The 14,319-nt window shown below is 44.6% G+C and overlaps 1 protein-coding gene across 1 annotated transcript; it reads right to left on the bottom strand.

Moving 5' to 3' along the window:
- Window positions 1–1,649: 1,649 nt before the first annotated feature.
- On the bottom strand, window positions 1,650–3,299 carry LOC147321470 (uncharacterized). The gene has a single exon (XM_086305384.1). It carries the CDS (start codon window positions 3,297–3,299, stop codon window positions 1,650–1,652), a length of 1,650 nt encoding a protein of 549 aa, XP_086161510.1.
- Window positions 3,300–14,319: the final 11,020 nt, after the last annotated feature.

Raw genomic sequence — 14,319 nt, 5'->3', positions numbered from 1 at the left:
GAAGAGTGGCAAGAAGAAAGCCATTGTTAACAGAAAACCATAAGAAGTCCCGTTTGCAGTTTGCCACAAGCCATGTGGGGGACACAGCAAACATGTGGAAGAAGCTGCTCTGGTCAGATGAGACCAAAATGGAACTTTTTGGCCAAAATGCAAAACACTATGTGTGGAAAACTAACACTGCACATCACTCTGAACACACCATCCCCACTGTCAGATATGGTGGTGGCAACATCATGCTCTGGGGGTGCTTCTCTTCAGCAGGGACAGGGAAGCTGGTCAGAGTTGATGGGACGATGGATGGAGCCAAATACAGGGCAATCTTGGATTGGAAGAAAACCTCTTGGAGTCTGCAAAAGACTTGAGACTGTGGCGGAGGTTCACCTTCCAGCAGGACAACGACCCTAAACATGAAGCCAGGGCAACAATGGGATGGTTTGAAACAAAACATATCCATGTGTTAGAATGGCCCAGTCAAAGTCCAGATCTAAATCCAATCTGTGGCAAGATCTGAGAACTGCTGTTCACAAACACTGTCCATCTAATCTGACTGAGCTGGAGCTGTTTTGCAAAGAAGAATTTCTTTGTTATGGCCTGCCACCTTTAGGGAGGGCTGGACTGGGACGAAAAAGAGAATTGATTGGTCAATAGAGTGATAGTAATGAAAATTAACAAACAGGCTGCCCCTGGCGTCAAGTAGATAATTAGTCAAAACAACTATTTTGTAAAACAATTGTTTATGAATTTTATCTGTCACTATGGATCCTTAACAGACTAAGATCTGTACAGGAAGTCAAGGCAGATTGATCACAGATAATTGACTGATGTGTCACGGCGGGTGAGGAGAGCCGTGTAGAAAAGGAGGATCCAAGTGCAGGCAGTCGTGAAGGTGTAAAGGTGGTTTATTGAACATGAAAGTAAATACAAACGGCAAATGGAGCTGGAACTAAGCTATACTGGGATCAACTAAACTACAGAGCACAAACCTTAACGAGAACGAGCAGAAGAGACTAACGGCGGACAGCAGGGAGAACACGCAGATGAGGCAGGGTGGAATACACAGACGGACCAGCAACTACAATGACGGAGGACATGACTTAAATACACCCAGAGAAACACAGGGGAATTACACACAGGTGGTGGACACAGCTGGGAATGATCAACAAGACGAGACAGAGGTAAAACTGAACACACTCACATGAGACCCAGACCTTCACAATAAAACAGGAAATGAGAACACCACACCAAGACGCAGACCTGACACTGAGAGACAGACAGAATGACACATGGAACCTGAACTAAACTAAACGTGAGATACAACCGAGAACAAATCCTTAAACATGAAACTCAAATAATAAACATCATAATCATCATCAACACAACAAGAGAACAAAAAAAACCCAATCCTGATGCAAACTAAAACCAAAACATAATAACCTCAAACATGGAATAACAAAAACATGAAACTCCACATACTGGGTCCAACGGACCCAGACCCGTGACAGTACCCCCCCCTCAAAGGGCTGGCTCCCGACAGCCCCAAATAAAAAGCACAAGCACCAAGCCAGGGCGGGCGGAGGGGCCCAGGAAGGAGGGCCCGAAACACAAAAAACCAGGAGCACGAGAGTCCAGAACCAAATCATGACTGTTCACTAGTCCATAACACAGTCAGGAGGCCGACCATGCACACAGCAACGGCGGCGACGGGCAAACAGTTCTGGAGGCCGACCCCTTGGAAGGTAGTGGCGGCCACTGAGCAGGTCCGGAGGATGGCCGTGATGCCAGCGGCGGCGGCGAACTCCTTCCGGAGGCCGTCCCTGAAGGCCATGATGCCATCTTAGAGGCCCGGAAAACGGCCGGCAGAGGCGAGGCGGAACGGGTCGAGCTGGCACCGACGGCGGCGTGGCAACCACAGGACCAGACGAGGCAGGACCAGACGAGGCAGGACCAGGCGAAGATGACGAAGGCGGAGCGGCGGCAGGACCAGGCGAAGATGACGAAGGCGGAGCGGAGGCTGGACCAGGCGAAGATGATGAAGACACGGAGGCTGGACCAGGCGGCGGCGTGGGCGGAGCTGAGGCCGGACCAGGCGTGGATGACGGCAGCGGGACGGCTGCGGAACCTGACGGCAGCGACGCTGCAGGCAGTGATGCGAATGGCGATGATGTGAATGCTGTAGGCGGTGGCGTGAATGCAGCAGGCGGTGGCGTGAATGCTGCAGGTGATGATGTAGAGATGTGCTGGCTGGGTCCTCCGGGACCGTCAGCAGGTGTGAGGACGTGCTGGCTGGGTCCTCCAGGACCCTCAGCTAACGAGGCGTGGTGCTGGGTGGGCTCCTCGGGCCCTCCAGCAGACGTGGCTTGAGGCTGGACGGGCTCCTCGGGCCCTCCAGCAGACGTGGCATGAGGCTGGTGCGGTTCTCCTGAACCCCCAGCTGACGTGGCATGAGGCTGGACGGGCTCCTCGGGCCCTCCAGCTGACGTGGCATGAGGCTGGCTGGGTTCACCCGAACCCCCAGCTGACGTGGCATGAGGCTGGACGGGCTCCTTGGGCCCTCCAGCTAGAGCAGACACTGAAGCAGCAGGTACGGAGACCTCTGCCAGTGTGGACACTGGCTGGGACTGAGCAGCACAGTGGCTAGACTCAGGCAGCAACAGTGGGATGCAGTCCTCAGAGGGCTGAAAGTGTTCCCCAATACACTCAGAGGACGGAGGCGGACGGATGAACTCACTTGAACTCTCAGGGGGTGCTGAGAGCTGAGACTGTTCTGGTGAGCTCTCCGGTGAGGCTGCTGGCGCTGGTGTCTTGACCTCTAGGGGTCCAGAGTTGGCTGGTGACTGACACCCAGCCTCTGGGGAGGCCCTAGAGGGAGCAACTGTCTCTGACATGGCCAGCTTAAGAGAACCAACAGATGTTGTGGTGAAGTGTGTTCCCTGCTTAGAATGAGACAGTGAGGATGGTGGCTGAATGAGTGAGTGGGTAGGCTGCTGAACTGGTGGCAACTGAGCTACAGGTGGCGAAGTTGTAACAGGTGGTGGAGTGGCTGGCTGAACTGAGGGCGGCTGGGCGGCTGGCTGAACTGAGGGCGGCTGGGCGGCTGGCTGAACTGAGGGCGGCTGGGCGGCTGGCCGAACTGAGGGCGGCTGGGCGGCTGGCCGAACTGAGGGCGGCTGGGCTGCTGACTGAGGTGAAAGTGAGGATGGGACAATATGGCCAGAAAAACCAGTTTCAGAAAGTTTTATTACTTTCCCTGAAGGAACTGACGGAGACAAGAAAGCTTCCCTGACGCTTAAATTCCCCATGTTCGTAGTGCTAGGCTCAGCTACTCCGGGCATGGGAACAACAGCATGAACATAGTCATTAGCACAAAAAGTCTGCTCAACAAAGGTAGTCTTAGGAGCAATGGCCATGGGCGAGACAGGGAAATCCTTATTATTTTTAGAGGAGACACAAAAAATAGCTCCAGAAGAAATAGACCTAGTATCTGGGTCAGAAGGAACAGAAAGAGTGTCTGTTTCACCCACCACAGCCGACTGTTTTGTCATCCTGAAGTCCGGCTGTGGGGAGCCGCGCCGGTGACGCGAACGTCGCTTCCTCCCTGCCAACTGCTCCGGCGGGCCGGGCAAAACCTTCGCCGGCGGGCCGGGCAAAACCTTCGCCGGCGGGCCGGGCAAAACCTTCGCCGGCGGGCTGGGTTGGGAAGCGGTAGCGGCTGGAGGGTGGAGGTGAAGTTCGTGGAGAATGAAGTTTTGTACCAGAGGGTGTAGTGAGTCCAATAGCCAGGGATAATCCGTGAGCAGCTGTTGCAGTCTGGCTTCCAGAACGTGGAGGAATGCTTCTCCCTCATGCTCTAGCCACAGGTTGATTATTTGTGAAGCGGAGTTCGTGATGAGGTCCCGAAGCTCCGTGGGTGGGGTGAATGCCGCTGGATCCATATCTGGCTGGTCCGTACTGTCACGGCGGGTGAGGAGAGCCGTGTAGAAAAGGAAAAGGAGGATCCAAGTGCAGGCAGTCGTGAAGGTGTAAAGGTGGTTTATTGAACATGAAAGTAAATACAAACGGCAAATGGAGCTGGAACTAAACTATACTGGGATCAACTAAACTACAGAGCACAAACCTTAACGAGAACGACCAGAAGAGACTAACGGCGGACAGCAGGGAGAATACGCAGATGAGGCAGGGTGGAATACACAGACGGACCAGCAACTACAATGACGGAGGACATGACTTAAATACACCCAGAGAAACACAGGGGAATTACACACAGGTGGTGGACACAGCTGGGAATGATCAACAAGACGAGACAGAGGTAAAACTGAACACATTCACATGAGACCCAGACCTTCACAATAAAACAGGAAATGAGAACACCACACCAAGACGCAGACCTGACACTGAGAGACAGACAGAATGACACATGGAACCTGAACTAAACTAAACATGAGATACAACCGAGAACAAATCCTTAAACATGAAACTCAAATAATAAACATCATAATCATCATCATCATCAACACAACAAGAGAACAAAAAAAGCCAATCCCTGATGCAAACTAAAACCATAACATAATAACCTCAAACATGGAATAACAAAAACATGAAACTCCACATACTGGGTCCAACGGACCCAGACCCGTGACATGATGTGATATTAGTGTGGTGGTATGCCTGAATTCATTTCAAATCAGGTGAAAGTTCCCCAAACTCTAATTAAAGTTTTGAAATACTCTGTGTCACCAAATACACTTCAAAAAGTTTTTCAGGTCTCTCTTCTCCATGATGGACCAGTACAGGCATCTGCATCACTGAAGCCCCAATCCGTCAGTCATTCTCTTGCTCCCATCTCCCCTTACTTGTGCATAAGACCCTGAGATACCTAAATTCCTCCAGCTGGGTCAGGAACTCGTCCCCGATCCTTTTCCAGCTGCCATGGAGATTTGGAAATCCGGATTTTCATTTCCCCCCTTCACATTCAACTGCGGTTCCCTTCAGTGCGAGCTGGATCACAATATAACCACATCACTGACAAAAAGCAATGTGACACATTTATTTAGTACTTATCAAAGTCTAACACAGTAGCTTAGTCAACAGCTGCATTTTGGCTGATATTTCAGTATGGTGAGTATGGTACCAAATAAGATAAGTTAAAAAAGAAAAGAAAAATTCTTTGTTAAAAGAATTGCGGAGACGTTTTAATTATATACCAATCTCTGGCTAGAAATGCAACATAAAATCTGAAGCATAGCTTGGTTTAGGTCTGCTTGGTTTCAGGTATAATAATAATAATGATAAACTAATTATTGCTGAAGAGCGGAAAGGTGAGAACTTATTGAAGAGTTATAGAAAAGAGCCAAAGCTTTAGCACTCGTAACTTTCACCCATCTCAATTTTGCATTCTTAGTCCAAAATACGGTGGCGATCCATGGCGGCTCCAGCCTGCATGCCAAAGTGTCTTTGGCCAAGATACAGAACCCCAACATGTTCTCCACTGCATCCATTGGTGTGTGAATGTCTGTCAATTTTGATAAAAAGCATAGAAACAAGTGTTAGCATGAATGTGCATGAAAGGGTGCATGTTATATGAAGTGCTTTGAGTACTCAAGTAGAAAGGTAATCTTGTTCCAAATACATAAACACTCCAACCATCATAAATTCCACTACTCAAGATGTGCTTCTTTCAGCCTTAAATTTATGATCGGACTGTGTGCCACCAATCTTAGCAATATTCTCCTCCCAAAATGATGTGCTTGAAAAGGAAACTGGGCAAGCACAGTGATTTGAGCACGTTTGACAAGTGCCAAATGGTAATAGGTAGACAACTGTAAAAACAGACAAAACTGCAGCTTCTGCAGCCGTCAGTATTTATCAAAAGTGGTCCAATAAAGAAGGGTGGTGAACCAGCCCAGATCAAACAGATGAGCTACTGTAGTTTAAATTGCTCCAAAATTGAATGCTGGTTGTGATTAAAAGTAGGGGTGCAACGATACACAAAATTCACGGTTCGGTTCGGTTCGATACTTTGGTGTCACGGTTCAATATTTTTTCGATACAAAATAAAATGTTCATGCCTTTTTAATTTGTCATTTATTAAAATTATAAATATATATTTTAACTCAAAAGTACAGTTTTTAAATTTAACCCTAACCCTTGTGCGTGTTGTTTATTTTGACAGCGAATGCGCACCTGCGGACCACTTATGTGCACCCCTGGTTATTTAGCTCGTCATATTGCAGCCACAGAAATTATTTTGTCCATGAAACCATAAAGCTGCACTTTCTTTTTGCCTTATAGTCTGATTTGTCATAACTTTTCCGTTTTGTGGTAAGCTTTTCTTTGGCTGTCACTTCTTCACCCTGACCTGTCTTATTTGGCTCAGCAGAACTGAAATATAAATCCTGCTGCTTTTACACATGCACTCACATAAGCTCAGCGATTCTCTGCGCGATCAACCTCTCACATGTTTAAGCTTGCTGCGGGAGATTTCACTTGTCATGTTTGCGTAGTAAGCTAACGATTGATAAGACGATGTCAGAGGAATTGGTGCACAAATTATCATCACTCACCAATCAGTGCTGTCGCTCTCTATACACAGTTCACGCAATTGCAAAGTGAAAGCAAAAAACAAGCGCAAATTCAAACGCGATTTCAATATGTCACATATTGACAGTGGCTCACCCAATGACATAATTACCCAGCTACAGAAAGAATGCAAAAAGCAAAAGCATTGACATATATTTTTCCTTCCTACGATAGCCGGACGGGCAGGGCAGAGATAGGTTTTGGTAGCCCGACTGGAAAAATCGCTAGCCCCGGGAAGTCGGGCAGGCGATTTTGCGAGCCCTGTATCTGATTGAGGAATCACTCATCTTTGGAAAAGAGAGTTTATTACAGAGAAATGTCTCTTTCCAAAATAAAAGCTATACTATCCGCTTCTTCTGGGCTATATTCTCAGCAGCATATTAAACATATCAGGTCCCCATAAGGAGAATCCTGTGCTAACGGCTGTCTAAATGACTCGGCTAAAGTTAGTAGCATGCTTGTTGTTTTTGTCTTTGCACTAGGATGATGTCGGCGTAAATGTGCAGTCATATTCGTTGTGTTCCCTCTAGTGCTTTCAGGTTAACCTCGTTAAAATGACCTTAACGCCACAACACGGCAAATCTCTGTTAACGAGCTACCCCTGATAGCCCCGTGCATGGGTCTAGACAGCCCCATGCACGGGCTAACTGCGCTAACACGCTAGCTCCCACCCATGTAATTGAGCATTGCGTGGCACATCCAACATACTGTTTTACTTTAGTCCATGAGCGCTTACCTTCAGGGTCATACGTCACATGAAAACCAAAATAATTCCAAACGCCACATCTGAATGAGGGTGGGGGAGGTTCAATTTGCCATGTTGCAACGAGAGCTTAACTTCTGTCTCGCTAGCTTGCCCTGGGCTCTTCCTTCTGACTATGCTGTCTGTGTGGATCTGCGCTCGACAGTGCAGCCTAGGCGGAGTAGTCGAACGCAGATTCACTGAGCGCTCAACACAGACAGCATCGTCAGAAGGAAAGTTGATAAAATAAATTACAAATTTTGTATTGTTCGATACATATGTGTACCGAACCGAAAGCACTGTATCGAACGGTTCAATATCGATACAAATATCGTTGCACCCCTAATTAAAAGGTATCAAAAATACATAGTGCATCACAGTTTGTTGGGACTGCATAGCTACAGACCAGTCACGGTGTCCATGCTAACCATTGTTCACTACCAAAGATGGGTCATCAGAACTAGACCATGGCGTAATGGAAGAAAGTGGCCTTGTCTGATGTATCAGGTTATCTTTTGCATCCTGTTCCCATTGGCAATGTTACATTGCCATAAAGGTTTGTTCTGTTTTGTCGCTACATTGGAATAGTTTTGTATGAACACATGGGAACATTTGAACTTATACCCAATAATGATAGAGACACATTCTTGTAAATAACTAAACACAGCATCTCACCAGCTTGCACAACTAATTAAATCTGGAATCTATTCCAGCATTGAAGCTTCATTTCACAAAATAAATACATTTTTCAAATCTTATGACACCAGGACAGTGCCTGTACTCTTGAGTATGAATGTGAAAACTTATTCAATAATAGGCAGACCTGCAGGTCAGACTTCGAACAAATAAATCATTCATTCCTGCCTGCTGTGAAGGACAGGCAGCATTATGTAATTAGCGTGTTTGTGTGTGTGTTGGTAGAATCTGTGATATAACCAGGATTCATGCTGCAAAATGTAGCATTATATAGCAAAAAACCTTATTACCATCTATTTAATAGGTTTGTGAATCAAGTCATTGTAGACAGTCATATTTTGCAGCTTTATTTTATTTCTTTTATACAACATCCAAACTAGGTGCACAATTTGAATGTCCAATTAGTCAAGCAAGGCCAGATCAATAAAGAGTTGCTCAGTCTCAAAGACTGTAGATGGGTAAATGAGAATGATCTCTTGGAAGGTGATCTCTAGCCAGGCTTGTGTCATCCTGGGAGACTTTTTTCTTGTGTTGGTGATGATACTCACATTGCAGGTTTGCAATTTGAGTTGAGTCTCTGAGGCACTGAGGCTTCTCTGGGTTCTACAATGGTCCTGCAAACTAGACTCTATAGCTGATGATAGGGGTCTAGTGTTGCAGACAGACGATTATTGCAATGCTTCTTGTTGTGGCTGCCACGGTCACCTTGATGTAATAGTGCTTTTTCACAACACCAATAAATCCTTTGTAGAAAGTGATTTGAAGTCAGAGCTCAGCATGATCAAAGGACTCTGGACTCTTCTTAAAATTCCAGTTCCCCTCTTTGAAGTTCTTTTCAAATTGAACCATTGCTTTCTTTGGAACGGAATGATATCTTTCTTACCCCCTGAGCTTTAGATGGGTTATTGTTATTTGATTTTTTTGTTGTTGTGGTGGGCTAAGTCTTGAAGTGATGCTGACTTGCTACATTTCGTAAGGAATGAATGCCCTAAACTAAGATTTCGTCATCTGGGCAATCTTCTTGACCTCCTGCATAGTGTACCTACCTTTTTTTTTTACACATAACAGTGGGTCTGAGGAAAAAGATGGCATGAAGCCTTGATACTTTTCAAGACCTAAAACAAACATAAAAGCAAACATACCTCAAATACCTGCAGTACTTTTTCTGGGAACTGAGCATTTTTGTTTCTTTCAGTTTGACATTGAGAGTGAAAGATATTTCTTTTTTTTTTTTTTTTTCTACCAGTAACCTTCAGCCTTTTAGTTATAAGTCTTAGTTAGGAGGTTGGGAAGCGTATCTGTAACCGGAAGGTCGCCGGTTCGATCCCCGGGCTCTATGTCCTGGTTGTTGTGTCCTTGGGCAAGACACTTTACCCTACTGCCTACTGGTGATGGCCAGAGGGGCCGACGGCGCGATATGGCAGCCTTGCTTCTGTCAGTCTGCCCCAGGGCAGCTGTGGCTACAACTGTAGCTGCCTCCACCAGTGTGTGAATGCGAGAGTGAATGAATAGTAGCATTGTAAAGCGCTTTGGGTGCCTTGAAAAGCGCTATATAAAATCCAATCCATTATTATTATTATTAGTTTCATAGTTTAATATTTAGAGAGTATGCATTTCTTTAGTTTCCACAGTGTTTTGCCCTCAGTCTTTGTTCAACTTTATTCCGTCAGAAGGGTTTTGCCCTCGATATAAGGGTTTGGATCCCTGTTTCGATTTTAATGGTATTAAAAGCCTTTTATTTCTTATAGTACTTTAGTTCTATTATGGTTTGTGTGTGGCATTTAATTAGATGGAGGAAGAGGTAGGGGAGACAGATGGACCTGTCTCATATCCCTGTGTTTGTGCTCATTTGTGGTGTGAATCCTCATGTACAGTATGTTTTTGTAGGTTGCGCCTTTGTATTTTTTGTTAAGTGCCAGTATTACCTGTATCTGCTTCCCTCTGTTAATTCCTGTTTTACATGGAAACATTTGTTTTGGGGGCAGCATGAGGGTTAGTACAGTTGCCTCACAGCAAGAAGCAAAACAAGGAAACAGCTGAAGGAATCCACTCAATGGCTAGACAGTGGAGAGTCAGATCAAGGAGTTGGCCTTTAGACAGAGTGGAGCAAAAACATAGCTCTCTATGTCAACCTAGGGTTTCTCTTATGGCTGGGCAGCCAGAACTGAGTGGATGGATCCAAACGCACACACAGAATGGAGGCAACAGGTTCAAACATGATAGGAAAGCTTTTATTTGCAAGTGACTTTGACACTACTGACGCTTACCGACAGCTTTATACACTTTATCAATACTGGTCATCATGCCCTTTGGCTGCTAAAGTATTTATACCTATATTTATACCTACATTCTCTATCCATACTGGTACTCAGGTTGTTGCACTCCATTTATTGTATCATTTTATTAATTGTTATTCTGGTTTGTTTAAAAAAAATTATTTATTATTTTTTAAAGTTCTGTTTCTTCGTTATTCTGTTTCTTTTCGCTCCGGGACCGTGTGTACGTAATTTTGTTCCACCTCATGTAAACATGTGATGCGAATGACAAATAAAGCTCCTTGAATCCTGGAGAAGATAATGGCTGTGAACTGGATAATTTAGAACACAAGCAACACATCTAAACATGAGCAGAGAAATGAGAAAAGGAACATGAACTATGAAACAGAAACATGACCTGTGAAAACTAGTGTGTGTCGGTTGCGAACGAAACAGCTCTTAGAGCCAGCTCTTTGAACTGAACAACGGGAGGAGCCGTGTTTTTTCTTTTTCTTCTTTCTCTCATCCTCTCTCTCGCACTTTGTTCCCGTTTCACTCCGCACACCAGCCTTGTGCTTGCGCTGCGCAGAGGCCTAGAAGCAGTTCTCAGGGCCAGCAGAACGACAGCCCTCTCTGAAGATCCAGGAATTGGAGCTTGTCCAGTGGACAAAGAGAGATTTGGAGGAGATAGATCCCAAAAGGTTGATTCTGTTCATCTGGACGTAGCGTTTTCAGTGGGAGAAACGTTTCGTCACTCATCCAAGAAGTCACTTGGATAAGTGATGAAATGTTTCTTCTCTCTTTTTCTTCAGATTTACTCACCTGGATGATTGAGCATGCGTGCAAAGGAGGTAGAGTTTCTCTGGAGGCTCAGTTCTCCAATTTAGTGCCTAAGGGTCCATTTTCTGGTCGTAATATTTTCTGGTTGTAACATGTAAGGACCCAAAAGCATACTCTATAACATTAAAGTTCACACTTTAATGGTGAAAAGGAGAAATGACAATTGAAATTATGATAGTAACTGGCACACTAGGGCTAAATAAGGAAGGTCTTCTATTGATTGGCTTGGCAGAGATTAAGCTGGAATGGATATCCAGCAGTTTAAGGTGATGGGAAGAAGTGAAATAGGAAGTGTGGATTAGTATGGAGGAAGCGAGGGCAGCTGTGAAGAGGATGAAGAGTGGAAGGGCCGTTGCTCAAGATGACATACCTGAGGAAGTATGGAGATGTCTAGGAGAGAGAACAGTGGAACAGCTTGTGTGTATTGGCGAAGTGTACTTATAATTTTCAAGAAAAAGGGTGATGTGCAGAGCTGTAGTAACTACAGGGGATATAGCTGGTGAGCCATAGACACTGTTGTGAGCAGCTTTATTGCTTAAAGCCAAGAAAAACACTACAGATGTTTTACTTTAATAGTTTTGATGGACAAGTATTGAGAAAGTCAGAAAGAGTTGCACTCATTCAGTGGTGACAGAGAGTATGTGAGGGTGGTCCGAGACATTTGAGACAGCGACAAAGTGGTAATGTGTGCAGTAGGAATGAAAGCTAGTTGGGGATAGGATTATATCAGGGATTGGCTCTGAGCTCCTTCTTGTTTGCAATATGATGGACAGGTTGACAGACGAGGTCAGAAAGTAGTCTCCATGGGCTGTAATGTTTGTAGAAATGACTGTGATCTGTAGAGAGAGTAGAGAGCAAGTAGAAAAGAAGTTGGAGAGGAGGAGGTATGCTCTGGAGAGAAGGAGAAAAATCAGTAAACGCAAGGTGAAGTATGTGTGTGGATGAGAGGGAGATAGGTGAAAAGGGGAAGATATAATGAAGGTAGATGAGTTTAAATACCTGGGGTCAAAGGTATAGACAGTGCACAAGAGAAATGTAGAAGAGTTCAGGCGGTGGAAAGGATGGAAATTAGTTTTAGAGGTGATTTATAATAGAAGAAGATTCACAAGATGGTAAAGAGACCTTATGTGATGTATGGTTTAGACTGTGGCACTGACAAAATAACTAGGGGCTGAGATGGAGGTAGTACAACTGAAGATGCTAAGATATTAAGTTTATTTGGAGTAACCAGAATGGACAAGATTAGAAATGAGTAGACATCTCAAAGTTTGGGAGGCTGACATGGATTGAAGATTGAAATGGTTTGAAGATGTGCAGGAGAGGGACAGTGGGTATAATGGATGCTGAATAAGCAGCTGCTAGGCAGGAGGAAAATTTGAAGACTACAGAGAAGATTCATGGGTGTAATAAAGGAGGACAAGCAGAGGGTTGCTGTGATAGAGATAGAGGACGATGCTACAGAGGGAAAGATGGAGGCAGATGATCCACTGTGGTGACCCCTAAAAGGAGGCAGGCAAATAAAGAAGAAGAAGACACAGTAGGGCAAATCAGGAGAACAGAGAAAAGTTGGGAAAAATAAAGATAAGGTATAAGACACCATTCAAGAACAGATGTTGGATTCAAAATCATGGACCTTCTTGCTGTGAGGCAACAGTGCTAACTACTAGTCCACCATGCTGCCAATAGTGTACATTACATTATTCCACCATGTGTAATAACTCTCATATGTGGCATGTAGGCATTTAATAACTTGTTCTAATAAAAATGCTTAGTGTGTGGCATCAGTCACAACCCGTGGTTTTCTCACACTCAGTGTCAGGGCTCTGTGTGCGGGCAGGTGGAAATGTGGATCCAAATGCAGGACTCCAAGCGCAAATGTAACTAAAACCACAGCTTTTATTGCTGGCATGAAACAAAAACAGAAACCAAACCATGAAACCAAGCAGGAACACACAGGCAGGGTCTGAGGGTACGACGCGACACTGAGCACAGGAAAACACAGGGCTAATATACACAGGGTGGTAATCAGCGAATGGGCACCAGGAGGGAGACACAGCTGGGAGAGATTAGGGTTAACGAGACGGGGGGGAACCAAGCTGCACACACTAACATAAGACAAAGACTTTCACAATAAAACAGGACACATGAATTACTAAACAAGCATGCAGACTTTACACTGAGAGACAGACAGAGAATGACACATGGAACCTGAACTAAACTAAACGTGAGATATAACTGAGAACAAATCCTTAAGCACGGATAAACAGAAACAAGAAATAATCATCATCACTACGAGAATAAGAAAACAATCCATGAAGCAGAATTAAACCAAAATATAATAAACTCAAAATACTGGGTCCAACGGACCCAGAACCGTGACACTCAGAGACAGAGACTGTCCTTCTTTAAAACATGTATCATAGATGTTTTTGTGCAGGCATGTTTAGAAAAAGAAAACAACCCCCCAAACAATACCTACATTTTAACACCAAACAACGTTGAACAATTGTACACGAAAGAGGGCGTGAATAAAAGAAATATGTAAATATGGATTTTCTCCAAGCTCTGTTTTAATAAGTTTGGGTCAAAGGATGATTCTGTTTACTTTAGAAAACAAAGACTTTGAGTTAGTTTATTTTTAGTTCAGTTTGCTATCAGTAATGAGGTACAAGTGTCCCATGTTTTGGCTGAATTACCAACTTTCCCTAGTATAACTCCTGAAGTAGCTAGTATACTAAGAACTTTTAAACAAGCAAAAAATATCCTTCTGGTTCTGTGAAGTTGTGGCATTGATTGTGTTTCTTGATTCTCCTGTTAGAAGACCATTGTAGTATACTAAAGTCCTGAAAATGAAAAAGGAAATGATTTTCTTTCACACCGGTATGTAAAACCTCCAGTGTTAGCTTTTCTTCAGGTGATAAAAACCTGACATCCTCTAGCTGCTTTGATGTGGCAGTTATGTCATTTGAAAAGCAATGAAAGATTCCTGACTGACCTGCTGTGTGCGCCTCTGATTCAGGTCTGTGGTTTGCATATTGAGTTGGAAACTCAACTGCAGAGCTGAATACCTCAGGATCCAGAATCCCAGGACTCATTTTCATACATGAAGGGAAGCAAGAAAGCAGTTCAGATGATGAGAATGTGTAACTGCATGATACCAGAAGAAATGTGGATCTTATTCTCAAAGCAAGCCATATTTTATTCAAAAAA

The sequence above is a fragment of the Aulonocara sp. 'chitande type north' Nkhata Bay genome, linkage group LG9 (genome assembly GCF_057382095.1).
Source record: "Aulonocara sp. 'chitande type north' Nkhata Bay isolate Kocher_YH1m ecotype deep benthic linkage group LG9, A_spYH_male_GT1.1, whole genome shotgun sequence".
Taxonomy (NCBI): domain Eukaryota; kingdom Metazoa; phylum Chordata; class Actinopteri; order Cichliformes; family Cichlidae; genus Aulonocara; species Aulonocara sp. 'chitande type north' Nkhata Bay.
Note: the sequence above shows the minus strand (reverse complement) of the source record. Positions and strands in the feature narration are given on the sequence as shown.